The sequence below is a fragment of the Rhyacophila brunnea genome, unplaced genomic scaffold (genome assembly GCF_057557595.1).
Source record: "Rhyacophila brunnea isolate RB1 unplaced genomic scaffold, BYU_Rbru_1.0 scaffold_21, whole genome shotgun sequence".
Taxonomy (NCBI): domain Eukaryota; kingdom Metazoa; phylum Arthropoda; class Insecta; order Trichoptera; family Rhyacophilidae; genus Rhyacophila; species Rhyacophila brunnea.
The window spans coordinates 32,663,570-32,682,830 of record NW_028232871.1 but is presented as its reverse complement, the minus strand read 5'-3'; the positions used below and the strand labels follow the sequence as shown (position 1 = coordinate 32,682,830).

The 19,261-nt window shown below is 32.4% G+C and overlaps 1 protein-coding gene across 2 annotated transcripts in view; it reads right to left on the bottom strand.

Moving 5' to 3' along the window:
• Nucleotides 1-1,816: 1,816 nt before the first annotated feature.
• The window catches only part of slpr (mitogen-activated protein kinase kinase kinase slipper), a 174,494-nt gene continuing 157,049 nt past the window's right edge, over nucleotides 1,817-19,261 (bottom strand). The window contains exons 5-11 of one of the 2 annotated variants that reach the window (XM_085948921.1): nucleotides 18,658-18,832; nucleotides 17,871-18,044; nucleotides 17,046-17,252; nucleotides 8,017-8,103; nucleotides 6,864-6,999; nucleotides 5,918-6,080; nucleotides 1,817-4,836 (exon numbers count right to left, since the gene is read on the bottom strand). In XM_085948921.1, coding sequence (XP_085805047.1) covers nucleotides 3,547-4,836; nucleotides 5,918-6,080; nucleotides 6,864-6,999; nucleotides 8,017-8,103; nucleotides 17,046-17,252; nucleotides 17,871-18,044; nucleotides 18,658-18,832 — 2,232 coding nt within the window. In that variant the 3' untranslated portion in view covers nucleotides 1,817-3,546. The remainder of the gene's footprint in view (nucleotides 4,837-5,917; nucleotides 6,081-6,863; nucleotides 7,000-8,016; nucleotides 8,104-17,045; nucleotides 17,253-17,870; nucleotides 18,045-18,657; nucleotides 18,833-19,261) is intronic. The other variant, XM_085948922.1, reaches the window with a different exon arrangement.

The window sequence follows — 19,261 nt, the reverse complement described above, 5'->3', positions numbered from 1 at the left end:
TAAACTTCTGGACACATTGAATACAGTAATAAGAAAATTTAACTCAAAATTTCTTACAACCAACTATATTCTTATTGGTTTCAATTTATGTCACTATTATCAATTTACCCCTTTATTCATTAATAAATTTGCATCATGGAATATTCTTTAGGTGATTTTCACTGCTAATATAATATGTCATACTAAAATATTTATTATAAATTGTTGCTTTCTTGTTAATATAAAAGGGGTGTAACATTAAGAAGGACAATTTCATTTATTTACTATGTTTATTAACACGAATGATATTAAAATTTCATCATTAAGTCGGTAAAGCCAAAAGAGCATTTTGATGAAAATAGGTTACTTTTATATTGTTTAAAATTTAATTTTAAGTATCCCAAAGTGCCAACAACAAAAGTTATTCTATTGTCAAAATTACTTTGTTAGGACGTTATATCGGTGAAACCAATAAAAATATTTTATTTTGTCCTCTGTAATGTTGAAAATTGTCATTTACACTATTTTGCTAAGCTACACTCAATAATATGTACATATTCAGCAATTCAATGTACTGGTTTAGAAGAATTACAATTTAACTGACTGTCTGCATTTGATAAGGGAGTATTAGACATAATTAATTTGTTAGGGGTATCAAACTATTATTAAAATGGGGTCCTATAATAAATTTACCAACGTTTCATGTTTGACGCCTGCAACTGACACAATATTTACAGTTCATTTTCCTGTGTTAACTTTCAGTAATGATAATGGTATACATAAAAAACCTCTGATAACATTTTAAATAAAAAATTCTTTGATCGCTTTCACAACATATGAAAAAATGACAACAAACAGCAACCGATAAAACATTATAACTTATTTTATATACAAGTATATAAATTAATACGTTTTGTTTTTTGGAAATGTTACGTCTCGCTTTGTCACTGAATAGTTATTAATCGTAACTTCGTTAATCATTTCAATTATGTAATGTTCCTTAACGAAATAATAAATTTAATAATGTATGTATTTATCTATATGCAGAATAATAATTTATAAATCCTATTGTTAGTAGTACAAATATATTCATAGTAATACGGTCGCTATAAAATGTATAAGGGCGTCATTCTTAGATTAATTTTTAATTTAATTAGACTACAATTTTTTTATAATTCACAAATACACAAAGGCGATTGATTGCACACACCGAGTGGCAGTCGATAATCGTTTCATCGGCGAAACCGGTCCTGATCGTAATAAAAATTTCAAGCGGCGCATTCACTAGCGTAACATTCGAAACACATTCCGCAATTTTACAAACGGTCCTGTCACAAACTCCATTACGATAACATTGCAACATTAGACTATTGCAAATTGTTTACCGCTTTTGATTCTACATAATTCTCTTCCATTTCTTTCTAATAGTGCCATAAAGAGTTGGAAAGAAATAATAAGGGAATGTATATACATACATGTATACCAACTAATACAGTATTTATAACTCAGTTGGTCGGATTCGTAAATTAAATTCTCCCTTGTTAAAAGAGAGTATGTTCGAAAAGTTGAAGTAATATTTTAAAAGAACCAAAAAATTATTGTACCATTGTACCAACCAAAGTAAATACAGTCTTTTAGGTTATTTTGACAAGTACACGTCATGTCATGTATATTAAAAATTATACTATGCACTGTTCTAAGTCAAAAAGGATAAACTAATTATATTATGAATATTATCAAAATACTGTTGGCTTATTTCAATTTTTTAAAAGTGATTACTTCAATTTTGGTTATCGCATTTTAGCTGCAAATATTTTATTTATTTGCATTTTTTTTTAGTATTTCAGTTACGAAACTGCGACAAGGTAATATTAATAAAACCATGTTTTATTTCATAAAAAGAAAATTTGAATAAAATTCTTCATTAATTTCTTGTAAGACTGAATTTTTTTAGTATTAAAATAGGTTAAGACTGAAAAAAAGAATGTGATACATTCATTGAAATAATAATACTAATGCGTAATAGGTCTCATTACACTTAAGTGAAATTGTTGAAAAATTCAGTGTAAAATGAATGTGTTACATTAATTCCTAATGCGCAGTGATATTGCCGGTTTTATCATGTCTTTTTTGCGTCAGGAAACGCTGTTTTGACAATATACATATATCCATAAAACATTTTTGTATATTTTTCGTTTAAAAATATAAAAAATTGTTGTATCGGTACCATACTAAAACCTGTTTAGAAAAGAACCTTGAGTGGTTTGTTTTTTTTTCTTGTCAAGTGTCAAAACTTGTCACCGAATTCGGCGACCGAATGGTGCAGATCAAAAGATATGTTAATTATTTCGACTCTCAAAGGTCGACGCGTTTCTCGATCGGTGTGAATTTAATAAAAGGCCATTTCTTTAACAATACGCACGCGTTTGGGCATAATTTATATGTGGCAATTGACTTACACTAATAAAAGGTTAATCTAATACAAATATTTTCTTTACAATCATATTTTGATTTGAGAGCATGCATTAAATATTATGAGACGTTGATTGAACATGGCCTGATTAAATGAATTTAACTACTAATGAAAGTCATTTACAACGTATAAACATGGCAACGTTTGTCACCATTTTTCTAGCATGATAACATGGAGATTTAAATTCATAAAATGTACTGTATTATTAAACAAATGACCGCATTTCGAATTCTATCGTCAAACAGTCATATCTACTATCAGAGTTTTAAAACAGTTATCCCATTCAATGATAAAATTGTAAATGTAATGAGAATATAGCTGCCTAGTTTTAATATAAAAACATCATTGTAATGTAAAATTTAACATGTTTACTTGGGTGATTCATGATATAACAATATCACTTTGTACTCACCACATAATATATTATCATTTATATACAAATACGTGTTTCATTCAATAGTAAACTAGTAAGTAATGTAACCTATCATCAAAAAACAACTTTTGCTACTTACACTTGATAATGTTAACTTTGTGAACGAAATATGTATCATATAATATAAATAATTACATATCAAGGCTGTTAAGTCAGTCACAAGGGTGAAATGAGCTATATGGGGTTACATTAGCAAGAGTTATTCGGTGATGAAGTTTCGACAATGCTTTGTAGGGAAGTTAATAAAAAAACTAATATAATACCAATCTCAAATTGATTGTTCTGCTAAGTTGTAAATTATTACTTACACCCTTTTGGCTTTATATTCTTGTGATGTGAATAACAAGTTTAGTGATTATATCATTTTTATGACTTAGTCTTTTTTGCAATGATTGATCTTTCTTAAAACTGTGTTTTAGAGATATGTCCTTTTGATGCTAGATTCGTATTCGGAAGTGACAAAACGGTATGTCCGCACAATATAAACATTTATTTCCACAAGCTTATCTTACGCCTCGCCTTAAAAATTCCCATCAAGGAAACATCACCGAAGCCATCCGTTCCCTAATCAATTTAACCACTATCTATAAATATATTTGCAGGTATAATGGGGAAAAGGGTAAAATCAAACAAGGTAGTATTGGAAGAGATTATGCCGTCGCTACGAGTGTCTCGAAGGTCTCCTCTCCTGCTGCAGCGGAATGGCGTGCTCCACCAGAGTCTCGGGACTGAACCTAACCCGGGATCCCGACCCGCTGGAGTCCTTGGCCGACACGTACGAACTATCCTCACTCGTCAGACTATCGGGGGGAGTCGGGTTGGTTGGGGTCCCCCCGCCCGAACCCCCTCCACCTTTTTTCTGCGCATTGTATTTCTTCAAACTGGATCTGAGCTTCGTGGGCGCACCGAGTTCCAAGCCCAGGGTGCCAGGCCTCTCTTGACCCGTGCTCTCTTGCGAGTTTTGCCGCGGGTAATACTCTCTAGAATGCGAAGTGTGCGAGTATTCACTCGTCTTCCATGAGTATTCAACAGGTCCTTGTTTGTTCTGAGTGAACTCATATTCTCTTTCTCTTTTCTCCGGTGTCTTCTGCACGGGTCCATATTTGTCACAGCTTTGACTGCGTCGATACACGATTCCGGAATACCCGGTATCTTCGCCCTCCGTTCTATAGCCCGGATTCGCATTTGAAATTGACACATTCGTGCTGGATGCATTTGAAACGTTAGAATTTGTTCTTCTGTGAGTGTTGTATGGTTGTCTTACTGGGGTACGATTGTTATGCGACACCCCAGGGTTCTCATACCCGTGTTGCGAATAATCCGGGTTATATTCATGGTGATACGTCTCGTAAGGTCCGTGCTTATCGTAATTGTGCTGTACATTTTGTCCGGGTTCATTATAAATAGGATATGAATAACCTTCCATGTTTCTGTGTTTAGGAATGTATTCGTTTCTAGATTCGTAATTGTAAGTGGGCTGTGACGGATAATGAGGTGGGCCGTGTTCATTCCGGTAAACCTCGCCGCGAGATGTAAAATGGCCAACATATTGCGGACCGTTCCCGTCCGCATACTCTGGTTGAGATTGAGTGTGATAGTCCCCAGCGATGTAAATACCCGGGACTCTCTCTTGCGGATTAAAATTTTCTCTGTAATTAGTGTAAAGGTCTCCTTCGTTGCTGGTGCTGCTGGATTTTCTTCTAGGACTCGGAGTAGGGGGCTGAGTGGCATGCGTAGAGCTGTGGGCGGTACCGAGTCCGCTACCTGTGCTGAGGTTTGAACTTGTGTTGGTGTAATTGGATCCTAGGCCGCTCGTGTTGGAGAGGGTTTGGGCGACAAATCCACTCGACGTGGAAGCCATGTTCGCCGGCAACGTCGACATGTTGGAGTAGTGCTGAGGCGAATCCGTAAACCGTAAAGGTTTTTGATCATCACCTTGCATATTGGACATCTGAAATTATCATTGCAAAATGTTATCCTAAAGAAATTTGAAAAAATAAAGATCATTCACAAATATCAATGTTTTTTTGTTTTGATTACACAATATTACGTTAAATTAAAGTCTTACTAAGCCTTGCCCCCACAAAACTGCATTTTAGGTCAGTATAGACTGCAATTATGGCAAATTCTGGCATCCATACAATGATTCTTACATGGACGTTTGCCTGACACCAGTAACCTTTTTAATGAGAACCATAGACTGTGATTGTAGCAACTGGAAAATGCAGTCAAAATGTGGAGAATGTTTGAAAAAGAATTTTAACCCCATATAAGGAATTAATATGTGTAGAAAACTATTGTGTGTAATGATTTTATGTCAACTGTGTTATTGTGATCTCAGAGAATACTTGAAAAAGATTTACTGGGTGTAGAAAGCATTTGTGTAATTATTGTAAAAATAGATAAAAACTGTTTTATTGCGGTCGCAACTGCAAAATACAATCCAAATGTGGAGAAGACTTAAAAAGAATTTTATTATTCATTCTTTTTCTTTCTTTTGACCATGTCCGATACGAATAGTATCATATGGGCCTCCACAGAGTGAAGGTTTGTATTAACAGATTTTGTTTCTACTAGAAATGGATGTCAGCCACTTGCTCAACCTATTAGGTCCATACTCTGACTCATACACAAATTGAAAAACAATATGTGAATTTGCCAGACCCAGGACTTGAACCTGGGACCCACAACATTATAAACCGACGCTTAAGCCACCCGGCCATCATTTATACTAGTATTTAATAAACCTAAAAACTTTTGGATGTAATGATTGTAATATTTTATAACCATGTTATTGCAGTCACAACTACTGTAAAATGCAGTCAATGTATGGAGCAGGCTTGAAAAAGATTCTCACACCTAGAAAACATTGGGCAGGATGATTGAAACAAATCACATATCCTTCAAGAACAATCATAGAAACATATTTTGCCAAATTTCATATTATAGACTCTTCTCCGGGCAATCCCAAAGAATGATATCAGAGTCTTGACGTGAAAAGTTGAGGATATATTATATTACTTAACACTTACTTGATTAGACGTAATGGTGTTGAGGAGTGGGCGATAGTGTTTGGCCGGGCCGTGATACGTGTTGTGTGCGTACCCACTGCTCGTGTGGAATTCATAATCTGCACCTAAATGTGGACTGCCTTCGGATCCCGTACGATATTGGGATTCGTTCTGAGCTTCAACCCTGATAGAAAATCAATAACAAATTTAATTTATCTGAAAATACACATTAAAGGCCCATGTACAGTATAAAAGTTAAAAATTAAGAATTTGGAGTATTTTTGGGAGGTAAGCCTGGACATCGTACTTATAGATTTCTGGGATTTCACTGTGTGTACTTTGTCCTTTTTCCTTGAGGTTACGGGCTCGTTGCAGAAGCCATTTTCAAGAGATATGTTGTGATGAAGCGAAGTGTAGCTCCATGAATGCGAATGCCGCTCTAAGAATGTTAAAAGGAATCCGATTAGCTGAGAGCAAACGTTGCTCAGATTAATGTGCTGCGTCAGAGATACCGGATCGAATATTGGATTTTGCTGACAGTGCCGGAAGCCATGACGTTTTTAACGTAGCCCATTATAACTATTAATATTTTCAGGGTTCCTATGGATTTTAATGCTCTCCTTTACCAATTGTGTGAAATATCCCTTATTGAATAACCCAGAAATCCATAAATACGATTTATAGGAAAGATGTAAATATCAATATGATGACGTATCTTTTCTCATCCATTTAATGGGAATGAATGGACATTCTTTTATTTTAATGTCATCTGCTTAAACATACATTAATTGCAGCAAACAATTCAAATGCACAGTGCATTAATTTTTTCCTGGGTTCTAATACCAAATGTCTACAATTTAAATGCAGGACAAAAAGTATTACTAAAAATCGATCACCTTGATAACGAATTCACACTTGAAGGGATCGCAAGAAACGAGGGAAATATGAGACAAATACTAAAAATTACCTGTATGGTTGAAGTCTTGGATGTACAGGACTGACATTAGACATTCGAACGTCATAACCGGCGGCTACACCTCCTAATAACGACGCCGTATTATAAAGCACCATTTCTATTAAGCTAGGTTTTTTTGATCTTGCACCTAAAACATAACATATTAGTATTAACAGATTGAATGATCGAAAATAACATTAGATTAATAGAAAATAATTTTGTTTAAAATCGTAAATCATAGTATCAACAAGAGGTAAAAGAATGCGTACAAAGTGATATGCAGAAAATAGATTCGGTTGTCATTCTTTACAAAGAACAGCGTTTAGTTGTCATCCATGATAAAGACTTAACATAATAACTGGAAATATCTATACCTCATAATCGAGAACACAATATGTATGGAAATTTACTATATACTATCTACCAGAAAATTATCAAAGTAGTTCACTATTATTTAGCCTGATCCAATGCAACCGGGACACACGAACTGAAGCTTTTGGTCATAGGGAAAGCCAGGAATCCTAAGCCATTCAAGAATATCTGCCTCACTGAACAACCGGTTGTGTCAAATGATTTACTGTTTAATATTTAGTTAACACAATCACTGCTAACCTTTTAATTACCACAGCACTAAATGAGAATGAAGTGTTGAGGGTCCAAATGTGCACTTTTTTTTCAGTTACCCATTATTTACCTCCCACCCCAACGGGCATTCTTCGCCACTTATTGTCATGATCCATAATATGCTGCAGATAAATCGCACGTCAACAGTAAAAATCTCACGATGGGTACCATTTGTTTTCATTGATGGTTGTTAAATAACATGACAAGTATTCGGAACATTTAACAACTTTGTATTTTGGTGATTAATACATTGGACGCTAAAGACGCACAGCGCGTAACGGTTAGGGTGGCCAATCGATATAATTAGCATGCTATTTAAATGTGGTAATTAAAAAGTAATTATCTAGTCAGCAGTCAATGTGTTAAAAGTTGGTCATCGAAGAGAGCAAAGATTTCCCTTTTTCAAAGTTCTCAGTTTGTTTCAAAGTTCAAGTTCTCAGTTTGATCAAATACGTATATATTTTTATTTAAAAATGAGAAAACCTTATTTCAATAGTATATTATAAATATAGAAACTAATTTATGTTAAATAGTATGTTACCTTCGGTATTATACAATGTAGGCATTGGCACACTCTGTCTTGAAACTCCCAAAGGATATTCGGAGCTCCAATCCTCATTACTGTAATCTGAATAAAACAATAACATGACAAAACCATAAATAAATAAATTGTTGCGGCAATAATATTATTCATTTATTTGTATTATTTCTGCAGATATCCAACCCCTTTGATACAGAATTTAAATATTATTAACATCAGTTTCTACAGACGGTTCGGGCACACAAGAATTCCTTTCAGATGGCAAGCGGGTCAAAGGAGCGCGCTTTCTAAAAATGTGTTTGAATACTTCACAATACAATATCGAGAGGGGTCGGGGGTCGAGTCCCTTCTCGTTAAAAATCGTTGATAAAATAAAATAAAAATTATGTGCATATAAAAGATAATATAATAAAATAATATTTAAAATGTGAATACTTACGTTTTAATGTTAAATTTAATGTCTAACTATTTCACAATAATTATTTTATTAATTGTCCTCTCCATATTAGAAATGTGTCTTCAGATTCAAGCACCATAACCACAAGCGTTTAAAAGCATTTAACGGAATTATTTTAATGTGCGGTAGTCGTATCTTTTTTTTTAAATTCAATTATTTTAATCCATCACCATTTTAAAACAAAAGTTGTACTTTTGATGAAGCTTGCGATAATGATTAATTATGTAATAATTAACTATAGAATCGAATTTACGTTAAAAATAATAAAATTTATTTTAAAATATATTATTGTGAACTTTGTTAAATTATAGGAATGTCAATCAAGCGATTAATATTCACTTTGATAACGTATTGAAGAAGACATAACATCCGTTTCCAAAGATATTTTTTAACACAAATTAATTCGTAAAAAAAACATTTTTTTTAGAATTTCGTAATTATAAATATTTCAGTTAAATTTGTGTGTTTTATGTAAATGTAATATTTTGATTTATTTAGACTGTGAATATTTATTTATATGTTTTAGAAATGATTTCTTTACAAATCGTAGAATACTTTATAAATAAACAATGTCACAATTTTTTAAACGTTTTTTAAAAAAAATTCTTCCATTCTCTTGTGAAAAAATAAATTAAAAACATTTTTATTTTAAAGCATGCAAACAAAAATAAAGACTCTTTTTCGGCTTATGTCGTTTATTGAATCAAATTCATCAAAATTCGTATTATATGTAGGTATAATTAAAACCTTATAAGCTTCATAAAAAATAATATAATATTTAAAAAAAAAAACTACAAATTTATAAACTATGATCATTATACAGTTAAAGCTTAATACACTAAGACTGATGTACGGTCAATGTACCATTGGTTACCAACTATTGGTTTTTGATACTAAAAAAAATGCTGACAATTATTTAAAAAAAAAATGTCTTATAATTAAAGTTTTACTATAGGAATGTTGTCAATGGTCCATTGGCATCGACAGTCAACAATTCACGGTTAAATTTAATACAACAAGAAATGTATAAAATTAAGAAAGATCATAATTATATTAACTAGTTATAATAATCCCATCACCAGTTTTCTTGGATTTCCAAAGTTAATAATATAATTATTATCATCGAGACATAATAAATTATTGATAGTATGAAATGAAATGTACATATTCGAGTAGGTATGATGTGCGAATTTTTTAAAATGATTTATTAGACGTAGGCTTGCCATAAATTCTCTGGAACTAATTCAGGACGATATTCGATTCGTGATGGGTTTGATCTGTTTATGTTTTGTAAACAGTACGGTCTATCGGTATAAATTAATGTTAGGTACATCTCTTACGTATAGTCTTGAAGCACAGGGTATTTTTGGTAATCTTCAGCATAGCGGGGCGCAAAGAAATGCCTCGGTCACTTGTGTGTTTGGAAAAAGGCTACACTCTTACTATAAGGTATACTGAGGCATTAATGGATGATATAAACATAGATCATTTTGAAAACACTTCTGAGAAAATATATTATAACCAATAAAAAAAATCTTTTTGAACAAAGTAAGCCCCCGCAGGAATCGAACCTGCATCTCTCGGGTATCGCGCACATAGGCCACTATGCTAAAGGAGTCATACCTAATTGCGACAAATTTTAACTAATGGCTTTTAATATTCACTGAAGCGCTTTCCAAATTGAGCTACTATTGGCAAATCAAAGTAGGAATTACTTTAATTACTAACCGACGTCACGGATCACGCCCAAGACTTTTTGTTGTAACTTACTTGAACTTGCTAATAATTTTTAATTTATTATTTTTTTTATTCAACGAATAATCTTATAAATCCTAATAAACAATGAAGGAAGTTTCGTTATTATGGGTTTACATAGATTTACTAATGTAAGTAGCTATTAATTAGTATTGATTGATTTCATCGAAACAGCGCAACATCGTTAATTGAATTGTTTTTGAAAGTTATTCTTACAATATATATTAAACTTTTATGGGATAAACATACTATTTAAATTAATTATTGTTTGTTAATTTAATTAATAAAGGTTATTATTTCTTTTTTCTCCCCACACACTTTCAAAGATTGGCCAGTATAGTCAGTCGATGGTTCAAGACTATTCCTACGAAGCTCAGGATATTCCTTATAAGGACATCCAGGCCTGATCCCTAATCACGGGTATATGGCAAGCCTAATTCCACGCATCATTAAATGTTTAATATTTCAATATGATTATTTTATCAATTTTTATAAATTATAAATTGACCAAATCATTATTCTTAAAGAACTACCGAATGTTAGAAAAAAAAATTTGACAATTCCCAAATTAAATCTAATAACTTTTGGGTGAATCGATTCACGTTTTAAGTAATTTTTTCACATCACAAAAATCAGAAATAAGTTTTTTTAAAAAATCTTGAAAAAATTAAGTCATCCAATTTTTCAAAAAAAAAAATAAATAATAAATTAAGTTTGAAAATCCAAATAAATAAAATTAATAATATAATAGGTATGTTGATATTATTTAAAAGTAACGTTGACACAAAACAGATGTGGCAAAAGCAGGGTTCAAATAAAGAGAAAAATGGATTTAAAAAAAAAATATTAATACAATATGATTTGCAAAAACGGTGAACAATATAACGTAACAAGAATGTATAATTGGATTCATGCGAATTTCTCGAGTGGAACAAAGTAAAACTAAATTAACACCACCTGTGGGGGAAAAATGCATTTCAAACACAAATCAAAATGTCAATTAAACATGAAATTTTTGTTCAGTTTTTGTCAGAATATTGAATATTAAATGAAACCCCGCCTAATATTTTTGTATATTTTAATTTGTAATATTTTTGAAAATCACAGTAAAATATTAATATCTAATACGAGAATAGGACATTTGATAATTCCCATTGAAGCGGACGAAACAGGTCCTGAAGATTATTGATTTATGTGGAATAAGTACTTACTACATACTGTGTTTTATTTTACTTAAGGGTGTACATGCTCGACGAAGGTCAAAATTGAGTTTTTATTGTATTTTCAAACCATGATCCTGGACACTCCTTAAACGTTGTAGATAATCTATTTATATAATTTTGAAGCCTTATTATCCTTTATAGTTATTTTAAACATTTGATGACTGCATAAAGTATTTTTGTTGCATAAAATAGTATTCTTTTAAACCTCTCGCTTTAATGTTTTAGAATATAGTCATATTTCGGTACATAACTGTGCAGTGGTGTTAGGATTTTTTACATTTATTAATTTTTAAACGCATTTATAAAACTATTAGCATAATTTATTATGAGATAATTTTTGTAAAATATCCACGATAAAAAATTATATTGATAATCTCTGTGATCCCAAATTTGACAAGAATTAGGCATTTTATTATTCAAAAAATCGGCAAGATTAACGCATTTGAAGATGATTCTAAAAATATTTATTATAAGCTATGTCTTTGAACATTCAAGTGTGATAAACATCTTATGAATAATGATTGCTTTATAATAATTATTGACCTAAGAATAAGGTAGTGTTTTTTTGAAATACGCCATTTCTTTTGTCATTCCCCAGTGGTTAAGCTAGAACATACGGTCGTAGCCATAAATTGACAAACTATAATTGAAGTAGGGAGTAAAATGATATTAACGCGCGTGTTTGAACATGTACCGTTTAAAAAATAAATAAAAAAAAATTCGGTTAGGTACATGTTCAAACACGCGCGTTAATATCATTTTACTCCCTACTTTAATTATAGTTTGTCAATTTATGGCTACGGCCGTATGTTGTAGCTCAACCACTAGGGAATGACAAAAGAAATGGCGTATTTCAAAAAAACACTACCTTATTATTAGGTCAATAATTATTATAAAACAATCATTATTCATAAGATGTGTATCACACTTGAATGGTCAAATACATAGCTTATAATAAATATCTTTAGAATCATCTTCAAATGTGTTAATCTTGCCGATTTTTTGAATAATAAAATGCCTAATTCTTGTCAAATTTGGGATCACAGAGATTATCAATATAATTTTTTATCGTGAATATTTTACAAAAATTATCTCGTAATAAATTATGCTAATAGTTTTATAAATGGGTTTAAAAATTAATAAATGTAAAAAATCTTAACACCACTGCACAGTTATGTACCGAAATATGACTATATTCTAAAACATTAGAGCGAGAGGTTTAAAAGAATACTATTTTATGTAACAAAAATACTTTATGCAGTCATCAAATGCTTAAAATAACTATAAAGGATAATAAGGCTTCAAAATTATATAAATAGATTATCTACAACGTTTAAGGAGTGTCCACGATCATGGTTTGAAAATACAATAAAAACTCAATTTTGACCTTCGACGAGCATGTCCCCCCTTAACGAAAATAGGTAATTCAAGTCAGGCATGACATTGAATAATAATGCCTAATAAACGCCATTATACAGAAATTAAATTTTAAATCCTCTGAATTAATTTGTGTATGAAATGCGATAAAGGTGAAATCAAAAGTAATGCATTGCTTATTTTAAATAACTCTTCAAGCCAATCAAAATTATAAATTGAACCGGTAATTTACTTTAGAATAATGAATACGTTTGAAATTATACTATTTACTGGAAATATTTAACCGAATGAATGATTTCATGTGCAGCGATGAATAGTTTAGATCGGTGGTTTACCACCACTTTAGTATTGCAACTCAAAAAACAACAAAAAACTTGTGTCGCAGCCCCCAAATCACCCAAGATTTTTCGCCTATTACCATACATAGGACATACTTGAGAAATTATCAAATTAATAATAATCTACGCAAATTGATGTTATTTGTATTTTTATTATAACTTGCATCAAAACTTGGTCTGTTGCGACTCCCATCTAACCTCTGGCGACCCACGGATTGAGAATAAACGGTTTAAGCTTAAAGTTATCTATTCTTCAAAAGCTAAAAATTAAAAGAATTTAAAGTAATTTTATTATTGAATTGTTTTGAATAAATTGGAATTCTATCAAGTTCTAATGACTTAATTAATTGTAGCGATGAGTTTACCTATTGAAACTGTTTATCCAAATTGCAAATTATTGTCACAGAAGTGTCTTAAAAACATGTGCTCCCAATATTATGATTATAACAGAAAGAATGTGCTACTTTTCGGCACTCTGGAAATTTTTATGAATGATGCAACAGAATATAATACACAGCGAAACCTCAATTTTACGTGCCATGAATTCACGTTTTCCTACTATCTACGTGTAGTTTCTGCAGTGCTGTTTATTTTTTTCCGACCATGTCCGATCCTGATAGGATCATATGGGCCTCCACAGAGTAGAGGTTTGTATTAACAGATTTTGTTTTTTACGAGAAATGGATGTCAGCCACTTGCCCAACCTATTAGGTCCATATCCTGACTCACATACAAATTGAAAAACAATATGTGTACTTGCCAGACCCAGGATTCGAACCTGGGACCCACGGCGTGATAGTCCAACGTGTGATAGCCAACGGCGTGATAGCCGCACGGCCACCGTTTATTTATTTTAGTACATTTTTAATTCCCGGTTTTATGTTATTATTTCCCTTACTTTACGTCTGAAATACATTATTCAAAATTCAATTAAAATTAAAAATTAAATTTATTTAATCACATTCATTATGTAAATGCAAGGCAATCATTGAATTTTTAAGTGCAGATGCATAACCGTGTAAGTGACGATGCAAAAGTACATTCCTTTTTTATAGACACGGCTGCAGTATACACCACTAGGTTTATATAAAGCGGTTGCAGAACAATCTTTTACTTTTATTTTACTGCCAGTGTGGTCACACTTTTTTTTTGTGATTCTTCGGTTTAGCTCGAATATTACGTTGCATTTTTCGATTATATTATTTACATAATTTTTACGTTTACGTTGTTGATAATATCAAAAAAATTAAATTTTGAAATTAATTTATAATTTAAATGAGGTGAAAACGTAAAATCGGGGTTTCACTATGTTTCTATACAGGTAATGAAAGAATGGTAGATGAAAAAACCTGGGAGATAAAAATGCAGGACACTAACTAGTGCATGGAGACGGCTTGAAGAGTTAAACATTACAATAAATAAATACAAAACCAATGAATATTTAAATTAAAATAAATAATATGTGGTAAAGCATTAAAATAATCAACATTTCCAATGAAAACAATACAAATAAAAAAAACTGAAAGAGGGTGGTTAATTAGAATATAATTTTTTTAATACCATCACCAAAAAGATTTCTTTTGAATATTTAATGAAATATGCAAAATAATTAATCCGACTATTAATTAAATAGGGGTGTTATGTTTGTTATGCATATTATCACTATTTTTTCATCATTAAACGCTTAGATAATTGGTGGTAGAATTCATTTTAATTATCAATGTTACGAGTAACAGGGGTGGATTTGTGGCCCGAGACTGGCCCGGGAAATTCTATAGTGAATAAACACTATTTTTTTTCAGAATAAAATATGTCGAATATTGCATGACTCGGATGATAGAAATGTAATAAATACAACACGATAATGTGTCGGAAAATATGACGTTATGATTTGAAATAAAAATGTTCATTAAAAAAATGCTACTTTAACGCCGGACCGGACCTATCTGCCCCTGATTAGTAAAATAAATAGAAATATCTTATGATATCATTAAAACTCCTTCATTCATTTTTACTATGAAATAAATAATAATGTATAATTATAAAATTTTAAACAAAAAGCAGACGTCAAAATTTTAAATTAGTAAGTTTTGGAATGAATTCATGATAAAACCACCCTCTTTTCTCACTCAGAACTTGCAAATAACAATTAATTAAAAAAAAAAACACATTTACAATAGTCATACAAATTACAAGTCTGTAAACATCTATAAAAAAAAACAATACAATAAGAAAGTATCTATTTAAAATGATTTATACTATGGAGGACTACAAAATTATAATGTGGATTCACAGGTGGGAAAAATAACGGAAGGATTTTCAGTGTTGCCTAGTGAGAAAAAAAAGCGCATTTCGAGTAGTAATATTAAATTTTGATTTACTTACATAGGTATTGGAGATTTTCTTCCGATACACCTGACAGATGTGAAAGCGTGTAATAAAAGAATTAGATAGTTAAAAAAAAAATGGATACTAAATGGAATGGACACGTGTAAAATTGTATTATCAATGAATATACGGCTGGTGTAAAAATACATTCTCAAAAACTGTTAATGGATAATTAAACATTGCTAACTGAATAGATTGTGTTAATTAATGATTTAACTGACGAATTGAAAGTAACAGATATTTTGTTAGGTACAAAAGGTACCTATTTAAAGCTTGCATGTGTTGTGATTACATCAAATTGTCATCTGTCAGCTACATATTAGTATGTATAGAAATTCGAGCAATTGATAACAGTGTATTTATATGTCAACGGACTATTGCACAGACATTGTATATCCAGTTTTTACCGAAAATGAGTTATTATACATAAAACACCCGTTTGTATCAAACTTTTACGCTGCAAAAGTATTGTATGTCCATATTGGGTACAAATAAGTCTCTTACTTTACGGCCACTATAAAAATTTGTCAAAAGTACATCCTTAATCTAATTATTGATCTTGATAAAGAAAGGATTTATTTTTGTAATGAAAATGCGATTTTGAAATAAATAAAATGTAATTTTTAAGATTTAAGAACGAGAGATACATACTGTATATTTTAATTGAACGATAGTCTATCAAAACTAGTATTTTACTATTAATTAAATCCTTACTACTTATAGGCAGGCGTTTAAAACTGCTTAATTTATCTCCACAGAATTGACTTTTTTTGTTTATTTTTTATAAATTAATACAAAAAACAACTATCACGGAAACAAACACTAGGTACCACAAAAAACCCATCTAAAAACCGAACATCTTGATTTGATGCCATTTGACGTTATCATGGTAAACCGATACAAACTATGTATCATTATAATACATTTTTATTAATTTATCATGCCAATCAGTTAATCGCGAAAGTAGCACCCGGCCTATTGATAATCGGAAAATCTAATTGTCTGTAAGTAATCCTTTCTTCTCGGAATTAACAGAGACGACACTGATACTTCTGACTGCGCCTCTCATGTCATTGAAGACAGTCTTCCGGACCAGACTGCGTGATCGGAGACTTTTGAAGAAGCTAGGTTTCTTATCGCGGGCTGATTGCGTCAATTCCGTAGCAAATTTAGTTGACTTGGCTTTTGATTTACTCCGTCTGAAACTGTGATCGGAGCTGGAGATGGATTCGCTCAAACTCTCCTGCTTTGCTATAACGTAGTTATCGGAAACGAAACCGAATACACTATCGTAGTGATTTTCATCTGCGGTCGGTGTGTTTTTACTGTGATGTGAGGTCTGTAATATAGGGATAGTGTGTTGCGGGCGGGGGTTTGAGTTTAGGAAAAAGGAAGGCATATTGTCGGGTCCGGGGGACTGTAAGCCAAATTCTCGGAGGCGAGAGGGGAAGGGGATGTTTGGCAGGGTGACGATTTGCAGTCGTCGGTTACCTAAGTCTCTGGTGGGGTTGTGGGCGAGCGCAAGAGCGTGCGGGTGCGTGTGAGGGGGCAGGTTGGGGGCGCTCTTGCTGAAGGGGGGCTGGCAGACGGGTCGCAGCGCCGGCAGGTGTCCGCGTTCCCTCTGGTGCAGGGTGGAGGGGCCCCACGTCTTTCCTTTCACTCCATCGGCGGGCACTGCAATCACGCACACGTGGTTCTCTATTAAACGTGCCTGTCATCCTGCTAACAGCCACTTTTTGTATTTTAAATGTGTCCTAATATAATATATCATAATCCCTTTCATTAATATTATATTTTCAGTTGAGTCATAAGAACACTGAAACAAGCTACATCATTATTCATCACTAAACAAACAAAATGGCAGATGATAACACCATAAGAATTTAAATTCATGCCTCAAAAGAAACAAAAATACTTTTATTATAACCCACTCTACTTCTCAGGTTCAGATATAATTACAAAATATCACACACCATCATAATAATATTATCAAGTCATATCCCACCACAGTGGACCTTTATATAATAAAATCAATTCTAATATTGATTTTGTTTTGAGATGTTTATCATTTTGCTTACCACTTAATGGCGAAATTTGAAAACATTATTAGTTACGTAGATATTAAAATTTATCCACAAGGATACTTGGGTCAGAAGCTAAATGGTGAGGCACTCACCGGCAAGCTAAATTTCTTTATTCAAATCTAAGATGTCCAGAACAGGTCAAAGGTTTTTTCTAGGCATGTTTTAGCCATGCTCATAATCATATATTCAGTTTAGACTAAAAGAAATATAAAATCATGTGTTATATACTAACGCGTAATAGCCCTGAGTATGCTAGGAGATCCAGGCGGTGTGTTGATAGCGACTCCTTTGAGGAGAGCGCCCTGCCGTTGCTGAACGGTAATGGTGTGACGGAAGTCGGAGGGGAGAGATATCGCCGAACCCGGCTCTTTCTTTGGTAATCTAAGTCTTCCTCTGCTAAATTTTCCTGAAAGATGATCATAAAATAATAATCAATTAAACTCGCAAAAATCTGCACACCCCGCCGCGGCTGAGTGGCAGAAGTTCCGCAACTGAACACATCGGTCTCGGGTTTGAATACAGTATCTGGCAAATTTACTTTATTTTTTAATGCGTTAGAGCTTAATTTGGTTGAGGGAATAACTAAACACCATTTCTCTTAATAAAATGAAACCTCTTAGGAATAGGTGGCCAAGATCTACAATGGTTCATATATCCAATTACAAAAATCAATAGTAAAATAATGATGTACGTGGCCTTAGCCTAAGTGTTTTAATAAAAAAAACTTGACAGTCTTCTTCCTTATCAGTCCAAACTCTTCGATATGGAACCGTTTAGTAAAGTAAAATCAATAGGCACAATTGCCAAGATATGACCAATTTTGATGATGGTGAACCATTAAGATGAGATTGTTTTTTGCCGCGAACTTCATGAAAATACAAATTGAAAATGGTCAATGTACTATTTCGGTGGATAAGATCACCTCCATTAGCGACAGTGAAATATCTTATTGGGGTCAAAGTTAATAATTTCTTACAATGGAATATTTATTATTGAAATAATAAGTTAGGTTAGGTTACCTTTTCTTTTATTAGGCTGCGGAGGATTAGATTGAATGATCATAATGTGCAACTCCCGCTCGACTAGCTCCATTTCCCTGGCGGCCAGCTCCCTCTCCCTCTGCTGCAGTGACTCCTCATGAAGCCTCTGCTGCAGTTGAGCTCTCGTTAATTCTTCTTCCCGACATCGCAGCTCCTGCAAACATTCACACCACATTACAAAAGGCCCAATTCCCATATGACGGGTACGAGTTCCACATGCGAGTAGTGTAAATCGGTATAACACCATTTTACAGTAAAGCAAAAACAATGTTTGGAAGTCGGCTGGGCAAGAAATTTTCAATGTATTTTTGCACTAAGGTCTGAAGGTCTGCGAAGTGATGAATATGAGTATGATGGTATGATGATGATGATAAATGATGGAAGTCAAAGTAGCATTAATTTCAATAAAATTCTCTAAAATAAAATAATATAAACTAATGCTACGTTACTTATTTAAAGAAATCATAATTGACACCATCTATCTCTAATACAAGACAACTAATAATATTTTTTATTCTATACAAACCTCTTCAAATGATTTACAAGCCTGTCAGCGTGTAAAAATAGAAATACGGATAAGTAC